Consider the following 20,453-nt stretch of genomic DNA (forward strand, 5'->3'; position numbering starts at 1 on the left):
ATGCTGGTTTGACGAAATTGCAATGTTTTTGCAAAGCAGTTTTGAAGTTGTACTTCGAAATGTTTACACAAAATTGGGAAAAAGTGATACCAGAATTTTTGTTTCTGAGGGAAAATTCCCACATACTCCTCCTTATGCCCTTCAAAATAGGAGGCAAGAGAAAATGTTTCACTAAAACAAAATGTTCCTGTTCCATCTCTACAGAACTCCTCATGCCCTATTCTCAGACAGTTGCTCATTCATTTCTTTAAACTTCTTCCCTTAAAAGCTTTGCTGTTTGTTTTAAGCTAAGACTGATGTTACTTTGAATCCAACTCCCCCACTATTGCCAACTTTCGTTCTCCTTTGAAGACTTCCTTTCGGCATCAGCTCAGTACGTGTTTGGCAATCGGTGCATGAAGATAAACTTACTAACAATACTTTATTTACCTGCCCCAAAAAAGTCCCTCAGCTGTGATAGGTAAACAAGTAGAATTATGCAAGAATGAGTTGCCAGCCTATTTTAAAATCTTAGCACTGTTTGCAGGAACAAAGTCCTCTCTGACTTTGGTCACTGGTCCATCAAATCTCATATTTTGTCCTTGCAGTGGCCATGATGTGATCTTTTAGAATGAGATGAATGCCCCTGCTCCTGCCCTATAACACACTTGAGGCCTGAACCAAACCCTTTTAAATTCAGTGGAAATCTTTCTATTGACTTCAATGGGCTTTGCATCTAGCACTTAGCCTATCAGTCTGACTCTGTACATCAAAGGGAGAAAAAACATTCATCCGCGCCAGCAGTCATAGGTACACTCTGGTTTTCTTTTTCTCCCTGAATGGTAAGAGAGGATAAAAAGGTCAATTTTCCCATCCCTGGTGGAATCCATCCCCCTTTCTGGATATGGTAAGTCATCTGTGCTCTAGAAAGATATTACCAGAAAGAATACTTTGTTTGGGAACTGGAGATGCAAGTCAGATCTACATTCTGAACATGCCCAAACTTTAGGTATGTTTAGATGTAGGTTTCTGGTTCAGGTCCATCTCTTTGTGGAGTGCCCTAGAATGCATATGCAGTATTCATTACTCTTCCTAGGGGAGGATACACTGGGCTCCCCTCCAGGGATTAGTCCTGTATACACTCTAAGTGACTTAGGTCAACACTGCATGCATAGTTCCAAATTCAGCTCTTCAAAGCCTCTTCTTTATTCTACAGCCCTATGGCTGTCTATTTTGCATGAATGATGCTGTATCAAATATAAGTTGTGTAAAGCCTCTGAAGTGAGTCATGGAATAAATTTGTATATATTAAAAACAACAAAAATCTCTTCCAATAGACCTTATTGCTCTAATAGCCCAAGTGCATCTCTTCTGGCTCTGTGATCATGAGTGTGCTGAGAGGAGAAAAGAATTCATGGTCAAAGAGAACAATCCTGTTCTTGTTCTAAGAGTCCCACGGGACATCCCTGCTGCAGGATTCGCCCCTTTCTCTAGCCTCATCCTCTACGCTCTTGCAAAGCTGTGGAGAGCCAAAATCCCATTTTCCTCTAGAGAAAGCTTAACAACTTGTGCTCCTGGTAAATTTTTCCCTTCTAGATCTGCTCTGTGCATTCATATACTCAATATTTTTTTAAAAGGGGGAAAAATAAAGTAAATAAGTGTTTATCCCCAAGAGGAAAGACCTGAAGCAGGAAGAATGAGACTGCTGATGCTCTTTCTTTCTTTCTCTTCTGGGGATGCTACAAGCCCTTGATGAAGAGATGCCTGAGTGCATGTTGTTCCTGTGGGCGTTAAGATACGCTGTAAATCCAATGAGCCTTCCCATCAATTTTTAAAATCTCTTTTATAGGTATTGTTTCTATCTGGTGAGTCCATGACTGACATTGGATGACTTTATAAAACATTCCACTAATTGGATTTGTTAAAATAAATAAATCAAACACTAATTGGAATGTGCCCTGCCATTATTTTTGCTTACTGAATTAGATATAATGGCGTGAAGTCCTTTTTTATCGTATTTGTGCACTTATTTAAACACCCCCCTGGCACACACTTCTGCAAATTCAATTATATATTCAAAGAAAGCATTCAATTTGTGCAAGGCTGGTTTACATTTAATCTGGGGGAGAGACTCAGTAACTGATGATAGGTCTGCTCAAAATTAATTAGCATCACTCAGATGAGCAGTGGCATTGTTACACGCCTGCAGTGTAAAACAAGGGGTTATTTTATCCTTCCTGTATGTGCCATTATTTGCTTCAGTATGACCCCTTTTGAATCAAGGAAGGCTGTTTCATTGCTTGTTTGGGTTTCTATTTATGCTAGCAAGAGGTCACTCATTGCACATGTTGCATCTGGCCAAATTGAAATCATCTCAGTTTCCTTTTCTCCGATCCCACTTTTCAGCCACAACCTCCAGTGTTTCTTTTTAGCTGATTGGAAGAAGGGACAGGTAGAACCAAAAGCTGCTTTTGCTCTTCCTGAAAGCCTCACCTTTTTTAACACTTGACATGAGCTTTCTGGCCGCATGTGGATATTTTCACCTTGCATGAAATTACTTTGTGGGGTTTAGCCCTGTATCATAGTTAAATTCTAACTTGGGTAAGTCTGACTTTCTAAATTCCTCTTTCAGTGTGGTGAATCTAATATTCTTCACTTCTGCTCTTCACTTGTGTGATTAATTTCACTGTGACTGTTAGGGAGATGCTATGTTTCACCTCTGAGCTAATTACACTGCAGTGAAGGGTGAACAGTGTGTCTATAGAGGCATTATGCCTGTATGTGGTCTTATAGACCAATGTATTTAGACATGGCCAGGGCCAGTGGAAGGATATTTTGCGCCCTAGGCGAAACTTCCACCTTGCGCCCTCCTCCCCCCGGAGCATCGCTTATTATAAACTTTCAAAAATGAATACTGCATAATGTGGCATTGTTCATTAGAATTGTGAACTTGAAAATTCGGCTTGAAAATTTATTAATTTCATTATTTAGTCTACATATTTAATGAAACTAAATGGCCTTGGGTCTCCTGCACGTGGCTAGAGTCCCTCCCCACCCTCCCCCCAATGGATCTGGAAAGGGCTGTTTGGGGATCAGAGCACAGAGCTGGGAGTTGGACTCTTGACTTCTATTCTCCACCCTGGCACCAACTCACTAGATGACTTCAGGCAAGTTACTTCCCTGTTCGAGGCTTCAGCTCCCCCCAGTGCTAAGGTGTGAAATGGTTCCTTGCTCCTGGGCTGGAAAGTGCAATGCAGGCGGGAGGGGGTGTCTGAAGGCCTGTCTTCCCACAGGTGTGAGGCGAGGACAGAGTTCTAGCCTCCGTTATGACCGTCCTGGTTGCTTTACTCTGCCCCCCACCAATCGCTGCTGAAGCCCCTTACTCAGAGCGTCTGGCCCAGGGCAGTGTCATTCTGGGCCTGATTTTCAGAGATGCTGAGCACCTGCGTTTCCCCCGATGTCTGTGGGAACTCCAGGGTTCTCGGTACTTCTGAAGCTCAGGGCAATTTATTTCGAATGCTGGGCCAGGACTGAGCCTGCAAAGGCAGGTCCATATACACCCCTCAATCCACAGCAGATCTCCCATCAATAACAATACAAGCAATCAGGAGAATGATGAGGGGTGGTTGGCCCAATTTTGGGAGTGGGGAGGATGTGGCCCTAATGTGGTCACTAAACTTCTACCTAGTAAAGTTACTGGTGCATCTGCTGTCATTCAGTGGGAGAACAAAGATCTCTTGGGTGCTGCAGCCTGCCCAGGGTTCAGTTGCACTTAACCTGAGTTGCTCGCACATTTGCAGTGGTTGTGCACCACGCAACTGGTCACCCATGTTACATGAAAATCTGGCTCTGATGGCGTCATAATTAGACTTAACCGTTACTGCCACATTTCCTAGAGCTGTTGTCCCAGGCTGGCTGCAGACTCAGGCAGACAGAACTGTGTCAGCTAGATGCCCATCACCTTTGGAAGATTTTCCTTGTAGCCATAAGGGCTCGAGACAGCCATGTTTCTTCACTGAAAACTTGCAGTGTGCTGCCCCTGAATCCCAGATTAATACCCTGTGTGGGCAGGTGCAGAGCTCAGGGCTTGAAGGCCTCTGGTCTAATGGTCCAAGCCAGCACAGAACTAGGAGCCTCGATCTCCTGTGTTCAAAGCAGGACTCCGACAATGACTCCCCGGGTGACCTTGGGCAAGTCACGTCCCTGTTCTCTGCCTCAGTTTTCCCCTAATAGGGGCTCTATTTACCTGATCCACAGGACTGCAGGGATGGATGGGGATGAAGCCTTGGAAGGTGGCATGTGCTGAGGACAGTTACACTTTTGCAGCTCTTTAACCCTGTATCCTCTGGCAGGGCCTTGATCCACACCTGCAGGTCTCCTCTTCCTTTTCCCCCCAGGAGGCAGGTTTGTTTGTTGCCAAGTGATTTAACCTGCAGATAGTGGGTTGGCGTATGCTGTGGCAACTCCATGAACCACTCATGTCAGCACCATGTCTGTCATGCTCATCTCCCAGACTTTTAAAAAAATTGTCTTATTCTCAATTATTTTAAATAATGGAAACGTACTGTATAACAGGTTTATTTCCTTTGCTTACACACACATATTCACGACCACTTGCATCTATTGGGGAAGTAAACAAAATCTCACAACATAATAATAAGAATAAAATGCTTTTACATAGCACTTTTCACCAGTAAACTCAAAGTGTTTTAACAATGGAAGTAAGCATCATTATCCCTGTTTTACAGGTGTGTTAATTGAGGCAAAGAAACAGGAAGTGACTCACCCAAGGTCACCCAGCAGGCCAATGGCTAAGCCAGGAATAGATCCCGGTCAACTGTTCTTTCCACTAGGCCACCTGCCTCCACTCTCCCAGTGCATTATTCCAAGCCTCCCTCCTTCCCCACGACCCAAGAGGTCTTTCCCCTTTAGGACAGGTATTTTGAGGGTCTGATTCTATTCTGAGGTTTGACCACATGAAAATTCTTACTCAGAGCTGCTTCCTGCCTGTAATATCCACCACTGTAGTTACAAAAGTTAGTTTACTGATCGTTGGGACTGTAAAGCCAACACCAGTAGGAGAGTGTGAGCTGGACTGTTTTGTCAAATGCAGTGCAGTTACAGAGCTGTCACCGGGGGCATAAATTGAATGCTCGGAGGCTGTATTGGCATAATTGAGGATATCATTCAGCGTGTGGAATTTTTATTTCAAGTGATTGCATGGGAAATGAAAGCCAGTTAGATTCCAATCCCAGGTTGAATGTGCAGGGCTGGCAGTTAGAAAAAGACATTTGTACTTGTAAAGAACATATTGAATCTGGAATTACTGAGCTGCAATAAACATCATACCACTTTCCAGTCATGGTTCAGAGACCTGAGTTGCATGTAGTGCCACATCTCTCTTTCAAAGAAGTGAGCCCAACCTCCTCCCCCACCCCGCCCACCTCTAACTTGCAGATCTAAACTAGGCCGGCTACAACTATTAAATACTGCAGTGTTCTATGGCGACTGGTCATTCTAGCACCCATGTCCTCATTCTCTGGCTGCTGGATTGCTCCCTCACCCTTTCATTCAATGAAGTCTCCTTTCCTCCCTTTGTTTCAGTGGGGGTACCAGAAGGCTCTGTCTTTGCTTTCCTCCTCTTCTCCCTTTACAAGCCATATCTGCGTAGTTTAGTCACAGAAACAGTTCTATCAACTTTGTGCTGATCACTCAAAGCTTCTTTTTTTTACCTGAAATCTGCCTTCCTCCTTCCAAACCAAAACCACAACCTGTTTTTCTGACTTCTCTTGGATGTTTAACTGAAATTTAAACTTAAATGGCCAAAGTGGAACCTTGTGATCTCTTGCCCGACAGCCCTCTACTCTCTCTTCTCTAACATACTGGACACCACCAACCTCCGTTACTCAGATTCATAGTCTTTGCTCTATCTTTGACCTTGCCCTGTTTTGTCCCACACATTCAGGCTGTCTCTGTCTTGCCGTTTCTTCTTGTGGAAGTTCTCCAAGATCCAATCTATCTTCTCTACCCATACTGCCAATCTCTTGTCCAAGCCCTGATCTTGTACATTGATTACCGTAATATCTCCTCTGGCTTCATTGCCTGGAAATTCACCCTGTGAAGTCCATTCAAGATGCTGCTACTGCTAAATTAATCTTCCTAGCTCATTGCTTTAACTATATTATCCCATCTTTTCGAATCCCTGCAGGAGCATCCACCTCTTCAAACACAAATGTCTTATCACCCTTACCTATTCAACAAGCACTTTCAAGCTTCCTCTCACACTGCTGTTTGAGTGGAAAAGTTCCCAGGTAATTTCTGAGAAGTCATCACCTTATCCTCCTTGGAGTTCCTCCTCAAAATTCACCTCTTCCACAGTGCATACAGTCAGATACAACCTGGTCATGACAAGGCAGGTAGGCAAGTTGGAACTATTGCTCCTGTTGAGTAAAACTTGCACGCATCCTGTTTTGCACCTTCTCCCATCCTCCTTCCCTCACCTCTCTCATTTGTCTCATCTCCATGCCGTCTTTTTGGATTTTGGGAGAGCCACTGTCTTCTTTTTTTTGGTATATATTTGTACAGCACCTGATAAAATAGGGTCTATGCTGATTGAGGGATCTAGGCAAAATTGAAATAACAGTCTAGCAACACCACTGCTCTTTTAACATTTCACTCAGCTTGGACAGTGAAATGAGACTGGTAAGTTTCTCCTTGTGCTCTTCTTTCGCTAGCCTGGTGCTGCTGTGTTTGAGGTGTCCTATGTTATAGAAGAATTTTAATTACTCCCCCTCCCCCATAAAAAAAAAGTAATTGGTTCATGTTAGATTTTGTAGATTGTTTTTTTATTTACAAAACATTTTCCCCCTTAAAACACTTTTGTCCTTAAACAGGATAATGAAATAATAAAAAATAATGGATTGATGCTTGTTTTAGTCTGTCGTCAAGATCAACAAAGATGAAAATCAACAAGATGAAATGCAGGAAAGACAAGTGCAAAGTACTATGCTTAGGAAGGAAAAATCAAGGAAGGAAGGAGTCAGGGAACATCTCTATGCAACTAATTCTCCCAGATGAGGTAGGGTACAACTGGCAGGTTGTCTTGCAGAACAAGTGAATATGGTTCTGAATAGCACTGGGTTGCTCTACACATCCTCTGAACTACAGAGGTGTCAGAGGAGCACAGCTGACTGGAAGATCAAAGTTAGCATAGCAACAGAGCTAGCTTGGCTTGCCTGTGTGATAGAGAGAGCCAAACAGTGCAGAGTCAATGTTACCATGGGTAAGGCCTAGAATCCATGGGGCGTTCTAATGGATTCATTGCTGATGCATATTTGGCAGGCCAAGTAGGGCATGGGTTCCGAGAAGGGGATGTATGTGGGGGCAATGTAACTGAGACAAGTTAAGTATCCTCACACCTTCTTGTCAACTGTCTAAGTGGGCCATCTTGATTATCACTACAAAAGTTTTTTTTTTCTCCTGCTGATAATAGCTCATCTTAACTAATTAGCCTCTCACAATTTGTATGGCAACTTCCAACTTATCTGTATGTGTGTGTGTATATATATGAGCATAAGCTTTTGTGGGCTACAGCCCACTTCATCGGATACATAGCATGGAACATATAGTAAGAAGATTTATATATATAAAAATCTTCTTACTGTATGTTCCATTCTGTGCATCCGATGAAGTGGGCTGTAGCCCATGAAAGCTTATGCTCTAATAAATTTGTTAGTCTCTAAGGTGCCACAAGTCCTCCTGTTCTTCTTGAGACAAAATAGTGATTCTCTAATAAAGTGGGAATTCTCCATCAGGACCTCATCAGGGCTGGCCTCTGCTTGACCCTTCTGCAGCTGACAGCTGTCAGGTAGATGCTGCACAACTGTAGCCTTTCCTAAAATTGAAATCTGTTCCTCTTGCATACCTATATGCAGATGGGAAATATGGCTCTGTGTTTACTCATCATTAAATGGTTAATTTTGCAGCTACATCTAAGTTATTTTTTCCATTATTCTTTCTTGTTGAAGGGTTCACATGTTTTCCTATTTTCATGTTATCTTTTCAGTGGAAGAATAGTTGGTTTCTATAATGCCTGCCCACCTCTTCTGGTATATAGAAAGAGAAGAAGTTCAATTGAGGGAGATCTGGGAATTGCTGTAATGAACCAGAACAGATATAGCATTCCCAGAGAGAGAACCTTGATGAGTAGAAAGATAATATTCTGTTGAATGTGGAGTCCTTGTATGAACAAATTGCCTATTTGTTCATAGAAATCTAAGGAATGAATACACTTTTTGCCTAAATAGAATATAATATATATAAAAATAGAATATATGCTTTATTATGAGTCATGATCTGTAGGCCAGCTAGAAGCCTCCTCTTCATAAATTCATTCCCAGCATTTCATTTTGCAATGCTGGCTAGTGCTGGTTAAATACCACACACGTTATTTGTGTTCAGGCATGGCAAGGTCATTCCCTTATTCATGGGGGTCTCTTTATTCACAAGTGTTCAGACAGCTGCCCATTTATTTATGGCAGTTAGCCAATTCCAAGAATTTTATAGATTGCATTATAAATGATCATTCAGCCAAATGTTTGCACTGGATCATCTGCTATTTGCTTTTTGTTTTTATTTACTATTTCCTGTTTGTTGTTCTCTCATTTTTAAAAAGTTTCAGTCCATCAGGAAGCAGAAATACTTGTGACTTAAATGATGAGTAACAATATGCCACAAACAACAGAATGCAAATAATCCAAGTGAACAGTTTGGAACTGTTCAAAGAGGAAGGCTGGACTTGTGTACATGACACCAGACTGAGGTTTTGGAGATCTGGGTTCTGTTCCTGGCACTGCTACCTAGGGGTGAGCATTAAGAGAAGCCAGTTTGCTGGAGCTGTGAGCATGCCATGTGCCAACAGCTTCATAAGTGAATGGAGAGATCAAGGACGGCATAAAGACACAATATGATAAGAAAACTATATTCTCTATAAAAGGTAGAGAAACCGGAAATCTATAACTTACATTATTTTTTATTGACAGGTTTCAGAGTAGCAGCCATGTTAGTCTGTATCCATAAAAAGAAAAGGAGTAATTGTGGCACCTTAGAGACTAACAAATGTATTAGAGCATAAGTTTTCGTGAGCTACAGCTTACTTCATCGGATGCATACAGTGGAAAATATAGTGGGGAGTTTTTATAAACACAGAGAACATGAAACAATGGGTGTTAACATACAGACTGTTACAAGAGTGATCAGGAAAGGTGAGCTATTACCAGCAGGAGAGCGGGGGTGAGGGGGAACCTTTTGTAGTGATAATCAAGGTGGGCCATTTCCAGCACTTTACGAGAACAATAGGAGGGGAAATAAACAAGGGGAAATAGTTTTACTTTGTGTAATGACACATCCACTCCCAGTCTTTATTCAAGCCTACATTAATTGTATCCAGTTTACAAATGAATTCCAATTCAGCAGTCTCTCCTTGGAGTCTGTTTCTGAAGTTTTTTTTGTTGAAGAATTGCCACTTTTAGGTCTGTAATCGAGTGACCAGAGAGATTGAAGTGTTCTCCAACTGGTTTTTGAATGTTATAATTCTTGACGTCTGATTTGTGTCCATTTATTCTTTTACGTAGAGACTGTCCAGTTTGGCCAATGTACATGGCAGAGGGGCATTGCTGGCACACGATGGCATATATCACATTGGTAGATGTGCAGGTGAACGAGCCTCTGATAGTGTGGCTGATGTGATTAGGCCCTATGATGGTGTCCCCTGAATAGATATGTGGACACAGTTGGCATTGGGCTTTGTTGCAAGGATAGGTTCCTGGATTAGTGTTTTTGCTGTGTGGTGTATGGCTGCTGGTGAGTATTTGCTTCAGGTTGGGGGGCTGTCTGTAAGCAAGGACTGGCCTGTCTCCCAAGATCTGTGAGAGTGATGGATTGTTTGGGTTACCCCCAAAGAAAAGTTAATTCATGCTGTGAGGATGGTGACATGGAGTTTTCTGGTGAAGGAAGTTTCATGCTAGTTTATTCCCCTGCTGGTGTTTGTTTAAATGCAAATTGATCTGTTTCCTGTAATCTCTTCCCCTTGCCATGATGCTGAGTAATTATCTCCTCCCCTTATACTCCTATTTACCGTCTCTGTAAATTGCATTCCCATTGTCTCTTAATGTACCTCCAAAATACCTTCCAGAAACCACATTCCTTTGTCTTGGGTGGGGTAACTTTAGCCCTGCGTGGCAGACACACTTTGATAACATAATGTTGAATATGTTTGTAATTTTGAATTTGTCCTCTATACATGATGCAATAATTAAGGCTGCGACTTTGTCACAGAAGTCACAGATTCTGGATTCCTGCGCACAGGCCGCTGCTGGGGCGGTCTTGGGCTCCCGCACAACCACTGCATGACCCCACTGAGCAGCAGAGTTTGGTGTGGGAAGGGGTTGGGGCACGGGATGGGGTGAGGCGGGCTTTGGGCAGCGCTTACCTGGGGGGCTCCCCAGAAGCAGCAACATCTCCCTTGCTCAGCAGCTAGGTAGAGGTTTGGCCAGGCACCTCTGTGTGCTGCCTCAACCCAGAGCACTTGTTTTGCAGCTCCCATTGGCCAGGAACCACGGAGCCTGCAGGCTGAGGCTGGCCATGCCTCCGCCTAGCACCTGAGCGAGGGGGATGTTGCCGCTTCTGAGGAGCGCCCCCCCCCAGGTAAGTGCCACCCAGAGCCCGCCTCACCCCGTCCTGTGCCCTAACCCCCTGCCCCTCCCACACCCAAACTCTGCTGCTGCTGTGGGGGGAGGCGCGGAGCCAGGTAGGGAGCCTGCTGGTCACTGCCCACCCCTCCCCCAGCACCAGCGGGGGTCCTGGGCCGCCCGCCGCTGTCCTCCTCGAGCACCTGAGACGCCCTCCCCCAGCACCCGCAGGGCCCCCGGGCAGCCCCCGCCCCACCCCCAAGTTTTATTCACTGGTATTTTAGTAAAAGTCATGGACAGGTCACAGGCCGTGAATTTTTGTTTACTGCCTGTGACCTGTCCATGACTTTTACTAAAAATATCCATGACTAAAATGTAGCCTTAATAATAATATCAATGATCAGTATGTTGTTCACTTTCTACTGATGTCTTACATGACACCTTCTAGATACAGGTTATGACAGTAGTGAGCTGGGATACATTGAATGGGTCAGACCAGCTGAAACTCACTACCAGATAACAGTGAGTCCCTTGCTCTCTTGCACTGGGATGCTGTTAAGGTCACAGTATGCTGCAACAACTGTCCCCTCTATGCTGCAGCAAGGTATTATACTGTGCCATGGTAAGGGTTGACTTTAATGGGCCCCACTATACGAATTGTCACTTCTTGGTATTGGGTTAAACAGTTGGCTCATCACATCCTTACCTATGGCACTAGAAAGTTAAAAGGTAAGTAAATGTGAGAGATGTGGTCTTGAAATCATCTATTAACCTTGTACTACTGAATGTTTAAAATTGTAAATGAAGGGAGGGCATGACAGTTTGCACAATGAAGCCAAGGTTAACATTTGCCATATGAATTTCTACTCTTCCCTCCTATCTGAACATCTGGTTTTCAAGCTCTGTAGCTAGGAAACAGTTATTGTGGTTCAGACCTGAGTCCTCATGCTCATGCCTGAAATGCCAGACTGCTGTTTAAATTCTTAAGTCATGAGGCTGAATCTAAGGTAACAGGCCTAACTAACAGCAGCACAATCAGAAAGAGAGAGAGAAAATAAGATTTACCACCCCCCCACACCAAAAAAAAAAAAAGAGTGGGTGTTTGATATCCAGAAGTCATTCCTGGATACCCTAAAGCAAATACAGAAATCTAATGTGCCAGACATTCATTTTGTTTTTTGTTTTTCTTTCCAGAGTTTATATAAAAAGCACTGATGTAAATGAAATAACATAATAAGACAGAAGTATTTATTCGGCTCTCTTGCCCTCAGGTGGTTGTTCCTTTGATGAACACTACAGTAACTGTGGTTATAGCGTGGCACTGGGGACCAATGGATTTACCTGGGAGCAGCTCAACACGTGGGAAAAGCCAACTATGGATCCAGCTGTCCCGACTGGTAAGTATGGAGCATTGACTGAAAAGGCCATTGACTGAATGTTTGTATTTGGATGGGATTCCCTGTGAGAATTTTTCTACATGTGAGCTCTGTGCTGACTTGTATGGGTTGGAATTCATCGATTTATATGCATCTGGCTTTTGTGTTAAAAATAACCAAGTAGAGGAATGCATAACAATTAGAAATGGGGAAAAAACTGGGGCAATTTGGCACAACAGAGACATTTGGCATTTTTTTGTCAGACCATAAATAAAGTGTGTTGGATCCATTTTATTTCAACCCTCAGTTGTGGAGAGAGGTGAGTTTCAGAAAAAAATGGTCCAGGGTTTGGTCAGTCTTTGGACCTGATCCGGAGAGAAGCAAAGTGCTTTTTTCCCCAATTGAAGCCAGAGGAGATGAAAGTGCTGAGCATGTCACTGGAGGTGCTCAACACCTTGTAGGATCAGTCTCTTTGGGAAGTTCAGGGATGTCAGACTTTCTAACAGCTCATTACACTTTAACTTCAGTGCTGTGAATTAGCAATCCGTGGTGTTTGGGTATACAGTATAAAGGTGACAAATGCTGGGTCCCTGTGAAGGATGAGAGTATTCTAATGGGATAAACTGGACCTGGACCCACCTGACTAGTCTTGGGTTCCAGGAGACAAATTATGTTCCAGTGTTTGAGAATGTCAGCAGAGATAGAGACTAATAACATAAGTTAATGATTTATCAATGGGTACAGGCATCCAAGTCCTCTGTTTTCGAGGACATCTAAACTGGAAGTTCTTCTCTGGAAAGTGATCTGATGCTTCAGCATCACTCCCAGAAGTACTGCTTCCTCTTGGCAGTTAGAATTTGGTAAGCTGGGCTGTCAAATAAGTTATTTCCCAGGGAATAGTGATTTTTGGGTGTTCAAGTTGACACTTTAAAAGTACCTGATTTTCAGGGAGTGTTCTGCAGCCACCTTCTGAAAATCAGCCATGTTAGATGTGTAACATTTGACACCCAAAATCACTGATCACTTTTGATGATTTTGGTCTCTGATCCATTTCGCCAACACGAGAAGTCATTGTTTCCACTTAGCATTGTATTTGGACAAGGTAAGCATGAGAAAAATGGGAAAACTAATCCAGAATGTTGTCCAATTGAGGGATTTTTATCCCTGCAGTGATTAGAATGAGGGGGACCACAGCTCCCACTCCTCTGCTAGAGGAAGAGTAAGGTCCCCAACAGCTCCTTCTTTGGCTGGTACAGTCATAGCTCCTCATTGTGTTTTAGTCTACTTCAGTCACTGGTGTTGAGGCCAATTCTCATCTCTGTACACAGTTGTTGCCATTAGAAAGTAAAAATGCCACAGCAACCACAATGACTGAGCAACTCCTCCATTGCTTCCAGTTTTCAGTTATGCCCTGGTTGTGCCTTGTTTTCAGTTTAGATTGGAAGCTGTCTTTTAGTGTCTGTACAGCACTCACCACACCTGATCTTGGCATGCTACTGTAGTACAAATAAATTGTGATAACAGATACAGCAGTTTTCCCATTCCAAATGCAAGTAAATATTGCTTTATTTTGGATATAACTGTGCATAATTGTTAGTAAAAGTAGTTAGTAACTTTCTCCTGGTAAGCATGCTATGCAATCATGCAAGACCTATTTTCAATCTCAGACACTTAGGCTTTGGCACCCTAAGTGGGACATCTTGTTCTGTACTCATGCTGGAAAAGTTGGGCCAAGTATCTCTCTACGTATAGACTTACACACACTGGGGACCTGTATCAGTCCATTTATAGATAACATAACCCTGAATGGTGCGTGCATGTCCATGTACACAAACAAACTAACCTGTACTACACCATGGTATTTTGAATAGCAGAAGAAAAATTAGTACTATACCCTTGTATTTTTTGTTACCATGATGGTATTTTGGGCCATGTCCTAGCTTTACAGCAGGAGGTGCCACATTGTGTAATCTTTGGAGGCATCCAGAGTCCATGGAAAGAGTGACTTTTACCAGATGGGTACAAGATTTGTTCATCAATAGCACTTTTTATGTCTGCTCTCATGCGGTGGCAAGGTGTAGCGCCACTCTAGTTGAGCCTGCAGCAACATTGCCGTGATTAATACTGTTTTTATGTACATTCTGTGTCTGGTTTCCCGACCACCAGCAGGCCTCACTGATTTCAGCGGGAGCTGTGAGTGCTCTTCTGAAACAGATGCTTAATCTATTGTGCTTTTTATTTCCATGCTGACACTCTGCTACCAGGGTCTCCATCCAAAGACAACTTTCTGCTCTTTATTCTTTGAATCAAAATGCCCCAAAAGATTCAAATGCTCCATCATCAACGTTAAAGATTTTTGACATTTTATTTTTGATCATTACTAGCAAATAATATTGTTGGCCATGAATTCTGTGATAAATTGCCCAAGACTGGAAACAAAGGGTTAAGTTAATTTGAGAATTAAGACCCCAGATGTTGGTTGTTTTATTAAGTAAATAAATGTTATCTTTTAAAAATCTGACTGAGATAAGTCATGGGCTACCCATCCTCAGATTTAGGTAGGACTTCTAGTCCACCTCCTTGTATTGTAGCAGGAGAGATTATAACAAAATCTTCCTTAACTGATGGATGTCTAATCAAGCCTTAATATCCCCAGTGAGGGGGATTTTGCTGCCTTTTTGCAACTTGTTCCACTGACTATCTGAGTTATAAAATTTTTCCTACTACTTACCCTGAATTTTCAATTTTGTGGCTCCATCACATTATTTGTTGTTCTGTTCTTGTTGACTAGTGCGAACAATCACTTTACAACCTCCCTTTATGTTCTATAGACAGTTAAGCCTCCATTTCTCAGGACTCAATGTGACCCAGTCCTTTTAATCTTTCCTCACACAGTATGTCTTATTTCCCTCCCTACGCCCCCAAGCCTGTTTCCATTGCTCTTGCTTTCCTCTCCGCTCTCTCCAGTGTATGCAATGTCTTTTTGGAATTGTTGCCCAAAACTGAACCTTGTTTACCATGCATTTATTCAATACTCCGTAGGGGAGCACTGGCAGGACAATGGTTTCAACTCTATTCTACATGCACTGGCCACAGAAAACAAGCCTATTCTATTGCTTCTCCTTCTCTTCCAGTGCAGGGTGACATGCAGTCTCTGTCCCCTCCAACCTCCCTCTCCCTCTTGAGTACTAGTATTAGATGGTGCTGGAGGAATACAGTCCTTGAGCTTATGAGATGCATGCGTACACCTCTCTCTGTATGTTTCTTAGAGTCAAACATTTCTGTAAAAAAAAGTGTCCTGCATTATGGTCAGCCAGGCAAAAATAAAAGCCTTTTACCAGACTGCGACACTTGCAGCATTCCCAGCACCTTGGACATGTCTGGCCCAGTAGCTGCTGAATCATAATAATAATGAAAGTATTTAACATTTTGTGGGTTCAAAGCGCTTTACAAGCATTAACTAATTAACTCCAGTGAAAACCTAACCAGGGCTTATTAGAGTGCGGTAATTACTTTAATTGTATTACGTACGATTCCACCAAGAATACAGAATCAATATGGCATGCACTTCTTGCAGCAGTGTCACATTGTTGACACTGATTAAGTGTTAGATTTGCTATTACCCCCGGTTCATTCTGTGGAGCTTTTACGTTCTCCTTTGAGTGATTATGCACATATACATTCCAGTACTGGTGTGTGTGCATCCAATACCCATGAGTCAGAGACTTTTGCCAGTAGTACCACTAGGCGGCAAGTGCCCCATATCTCTTTGTGTGCCCATCTGAGGGCATAAATGGGACAAGTCTGTCACTTTCCCCTCAGTTCCTTCTCACTGCCTGTTACAAAAGCTGGAGTTCCGCATGGTGTTTCCTTCAATTAGCCAGCGTTTCAAAATTTCCCCACCAGGACTAAAAATCAGAGGGATTTATGCCTGAAAGTTCGCCTTCTGAAAGAGGCGTTGCATCCCATGTCAGAACTGAGTCCCGACCATGATGTAGCGGATTCTGAATCCATGACAAGCACCCCTCCAGCTCCCCACAATTCAAAGTGAAGGTTTGATGCTGACAAGCACTTAAAGCCTTGGTTTTCTCCTAAAAGGACTTTCAGTAAGTCCTCTGGTACCTTTTCAAGGCACCAAAGACAGCATTCACCGGGCCCATCTGAGGTTTCACTGTAAACTCATGCTCCTTCGGGGCTATCGAGACCAGTGTCTTCACCTTTACCAGATCCTTCTTCAACATTCCAGTCAATCCAGTCTATTTCAGCAACGCCAGATGAACACTTACCTTTTTTGGTGTTCTCCACTCTGTGGGCTTTCTTGCTTGCAAAAGATCTTTTTTGTCTCCTCCTACCAGACTCTCCATTGCTACAATCAACTCTGGTTAGGGGAACTTCAGTGTCTGCAGCCCCGCCTGCATGAGCAGCACCTTTGGCATCGTCAGCAGACAGCAACATGTCTCTGCACCAGCATGCCAGCAGCGCTCACCTCATTGGCATGCTGACTGCTTCGGCCTTTGCTTTTTTTGTATCCCTGGGTGTCTCCCCTACCCAGATCACCTCAAAACAATAAGGGACCTCTCCTCTCTTTTCTGAAGAAACTTATATTTCTTCTTTGGACTCTGAAATGGAGGAATCTGCATCACCTTCATGATCTTTTAAATCCTCTTATAGATCTTGTACTAAGGTTACAGGTCCTAAGGATGAGGAGTGGTTTTCTAATAAAGACGCACCAGTATGGTGTCCCTCACTATGGGTGTCTCAGACATTGCAGTATCCCCCATGGCCTTATTGGTCTTGGGTTGCTCTGAGGCTATCTAGAACGCCATCACAACCACTGTCTAGGAGGTCTCCCCCTCAGGTTCAGGATTCTGTCATCATTCCTCCACCCACTGAATTGGACCCTGTGGAGGAAGGAGAAATAATGGAGGAACCCTTAGACGTTGCCCCCTGTAATTTCATCATCTTGGCCAAGTGAAGACATCACCTCAGAATTGACATCTGCCCTCCAGGGGACTTCAGTGTCTTTCAGGACCTGATTAGGAGAATGGCCACTTCTCAGCCTGCACAGCTTCTGTGTTGTTGTACAGATCCCTGGCCTGGGAAGGGTTGTCCACCCCATTAATGAAGCTTTGCTAGAGCTGGTGAAAAGTCTTTGACCTACCCCGACCTCTGTACCACCTATGGCCAAGTTATCAAGTCCCTCAGCAGCACTTTGATTTTTAACCAACAGTTTCTGATATCTTGGTGGTTACGGCCGCTAATGAGCAATCTGAACAGTTCTATCCTAAAGCTGCTCCCAAAGACCAGGCTTACAACAGACTGGATTTACATGGCCAAAAGGCGTATTCCACCACTGCTTTTCAAAGAAGAGTGGCCAACATCAAGTAGTCCTGTCGAAATATACCTTTATTAATTTCTTTGCAATTTCTCAACATGCTGAAACATTGCCAGAAGAATGAAGGGAACAATTCCTGGCTCTGGTTTCAGAAGGGCACCTGACAGCCTGAACATCCCTTCAGGCAGCTATTGACACCACTGATATGGCTTTGGATTCAAAGGCCACCACCATCTCCATGAGTTGCTCTTCCTAGCTGCAGGCTTCTAGCATTCTGAAGGAGCTCCAAAAATGATTAAAGATATTTGCCCTTCGCAGAGTCTGAACTATTTTTTTCAAAAAAAGACAATGTATTCACCCTGAAAGATTATGCCATCACTCAAACCTCTCATGATGATACCAACTGCAGCATGTTGGCATTACAGTTTCTCTTCAGATGATCCAAAGTCCCTCCACCTTTTAAGGGAACTGCTAAGTCATCACCTGCAGTGGAATGTATGTGAACACAGTCAGGCAAGGGAGAAAAAATCGTTACTTACTTGTACAGTAACTGTTCTGATTTTTCCACCTTCCCTGCTGCTTTAGACCTAAGCTACACAGCAGTGCGAAGGAATGAAGAGTGGAGAGGCTCATGCTCCGCCTAGTGGTTCTGCTGGCAAAAGTCTCTGACTCGAGTGCATTGGGCACAAACAAACCTGCAGTTGAATGTGTATGTGCACAACACACCTCGAAAAACTAGTGTTACAGTACAAGTAAATAACTCAAACAGATTCCCCCATGGGTGTCAATCAGCATCACTCCATTAAGTCCAGTGGACACTATCTGAGGATCTGCTCCTGTGTTCCTAATTATCCACTTCCTGTAAGTAAGTTGGCCCAGAAGAATGGATCTCCTTTTGTCTCTACATGCATGCTAATTTCCTATAAATATAAATATTTGCCCATTATCACAACTATTGCTGGTTGATCTGCTTTTGGATTTTAAGAAGTAGGAATCCTATTTGTCTAGGAAATAGAAGTCTAGTTTTATTTTCTAAAGAAGTTAGGTGAAATATTTGCACCAAAATTTAAGTGCTCAGAGTTGAAGCATTTTCACGTTTTGTTGCAATGTCAAAATTGGTCTGAGTATTTTTTCACAATAAATAGCCTATTGTCTCTGAAAATGGGACTCATTGTTGAGCAACATTGTCTTCATAGTGAAAATGGGCATTTTGTTTTCTTTCTTTAAGCCCAATTTCTGCTTGTAATTTGACCAAAAAAAACAACACCACATTTTGGAATGTGCAGAAAAGAAGGAAGCAAAATTGCAGGAACCAGTACTGTTCTGCATTTTTCTATAGTTTTTGTTGTTGTTTGGCAAAACCTTAATATTGGGCCGTATTTTAAAAGTTTGGTTTTGGAGCTGCACCTGCAAAAAACGTTTTCATTTCTTTTTGTCACACTGCAAAAATAGTGAGCTGTTTTGTTGTCTGTTGCTTTTCCTCCAAACTGGGCTTCATTCATCACACTAGTGCAGTTTGTGTCCCCCTACAGCAATGGCAGCTGCTTCACCCAAGGGGCAGATTCATCCCCATAGAAAGGCACACAGCGTTTGCTGTACCACCTTCCCCTTTGGATCCTGATGCAAAAGGTAGCTTTAACGTGAGACTAGGTCTCTGCAGAAATACTATTATTGGGAGCTGCCTGGAGGATACTCTGATTCGCTGCAGGGCTAGCTTAAAGCAAGCTAGGGTATGGCTACACTGCGATAAAAAACCTGCCGCACTGAGTCTCAGAGCCCAGGTCAGCTGTCTCAAGTTTATGGAGTTTGGGCAACAGGGCTAAAACTTGCAGTGAAGATGTTGCAAGGTGTCAGAGCCAGGGCTTCAGCCCAAGCCTGAACGTCTACACTGCCATTTTAGAGCCCTGCAGCCTGAGCCCTGAGAGCCAGAGTCAGCTGACTTGGGCCAGCTACAGCCATGCCGCAAGTCTCTTATTGCCGTGTAGATGTATCCCTCGGTACATCCTCACATGAGTCCCCTGTGCCTCACCCCTCATTTGGAGTGGCAGAGGCCTCCCAAACAAGCTGCTATGTGGCACAGCCTGCCACTGCTCCTCTTTGTTCCGATTGGGCCTCTCTTCTTCTGTGAGAGGAAGAGACTGGAGAAAAAGCTTCCTCCCCTCAGGTGTGGCAAAGGTGGGGCAGGGGTACCTCTCTCCTCCCAGAAGGGCAATTCTCCTGTTTGAGTGACAGTACATGACTTTCTGGGCTTCTACAGGGAAAGCACACATCAAGGCAATCGTCCATCAAGGCTGCTCGAGTAATCACCCAGTTGGAACACTCAAATGTGCAGTTCACACATGTGATTACATACCATCACATGCACGATTTAGAGCCAGCAGAGAAAATTTTCCTTTGATTTAAACCCCACTGGCTTCATTAGCATTGAGTGAGGTTTAATTTAGGAGAGCGTTTGGTCCATTAAGTCGTCTTGCCTATCCCCATATAGAGAGTCCATTCCATTGGATTCTAGTGGGATATACCATATCTTTTGAAAGCTCCCACCCAGCCCTTCCTGCTGGGGTTATCACTTCACACTGGTGTCCACTGGCAGATGAGGAGGAGGTTCTTCACTGGATGGGAAACTGGTGCTAGGCAAACTACATACATAGTACATCTAAGCACAGTTCATTCATTTGTTTTTGCCTTTTTTCTTCATGCTGGATTGATTGGATGCCAACAGGAGTTCAACACAACATTTGTACTTTTCAAAAGTAATGCAATATAAATTAACATTTTCTCATGTCTGAGTATTAATTCTTGCTTACAAGGAATTCCACAAACAAACTTGTTAAAAGAAAAAAATTAGAATCCTACTGTGTATATGATGAATCATGATGCAATTTCTCATCTGCGACGGGGAAAGAAATCTGCCTCGGCTGTCTGTATGTGGTGTGGTTTTTATTATTATTTATCTTTTTCAAGGGAAATTACTCAGGATGAATCAATTTTTCCCCTACCAAGTAAATACATTAGTTCACAATTTTGATATTGAAATAAAAATTCTCAGCCTTGAATTCCAAGCTGAATTGGATT

The 20,453-nt window shown here is 43.2% G+C and overlaps 1 protein-coding gene across 9 annotated transcripts in view; it reads left to right on the plus strand.

The window, feature by feature from the left end:
* The window catches only part of PTPRT (protein tyrosine phosphatase receptor type T), a 740,387-nt gene that overhangs the window by 176,973 nt on the left and 542,961 nt on the right, over positions 1-20,453 (plus strand). For all 9 annotated transcript variants that reach the window (XM_048819787.2, XM_075118814.1, XM_075118815.1 and 6 more), the window contains exon 2: positions 11,939-12,064. In XM_048819787.2, coding sequence (XP_048675744.1) covers positions 11,939-12,064 — 126 coding nt within the window. The remainder of the gene's footprint in view (positions 1-11,938; positions 12,065-20,453) is intronic.

The sequence above is a fragment of the Caretta caretta genome, chromosome 13, assembly GCF_965140235.1.
Source record: "Caretta caretta isolate rCarCar2 chromosome 13, rCarCar1.hap1, whole genome shotgun sequence".
Taxonomy (NCBI): Eukaryota; Metazoa; Chordata; order Testudines; family Cheloniidae; genus Caretta; species Caretta caretta.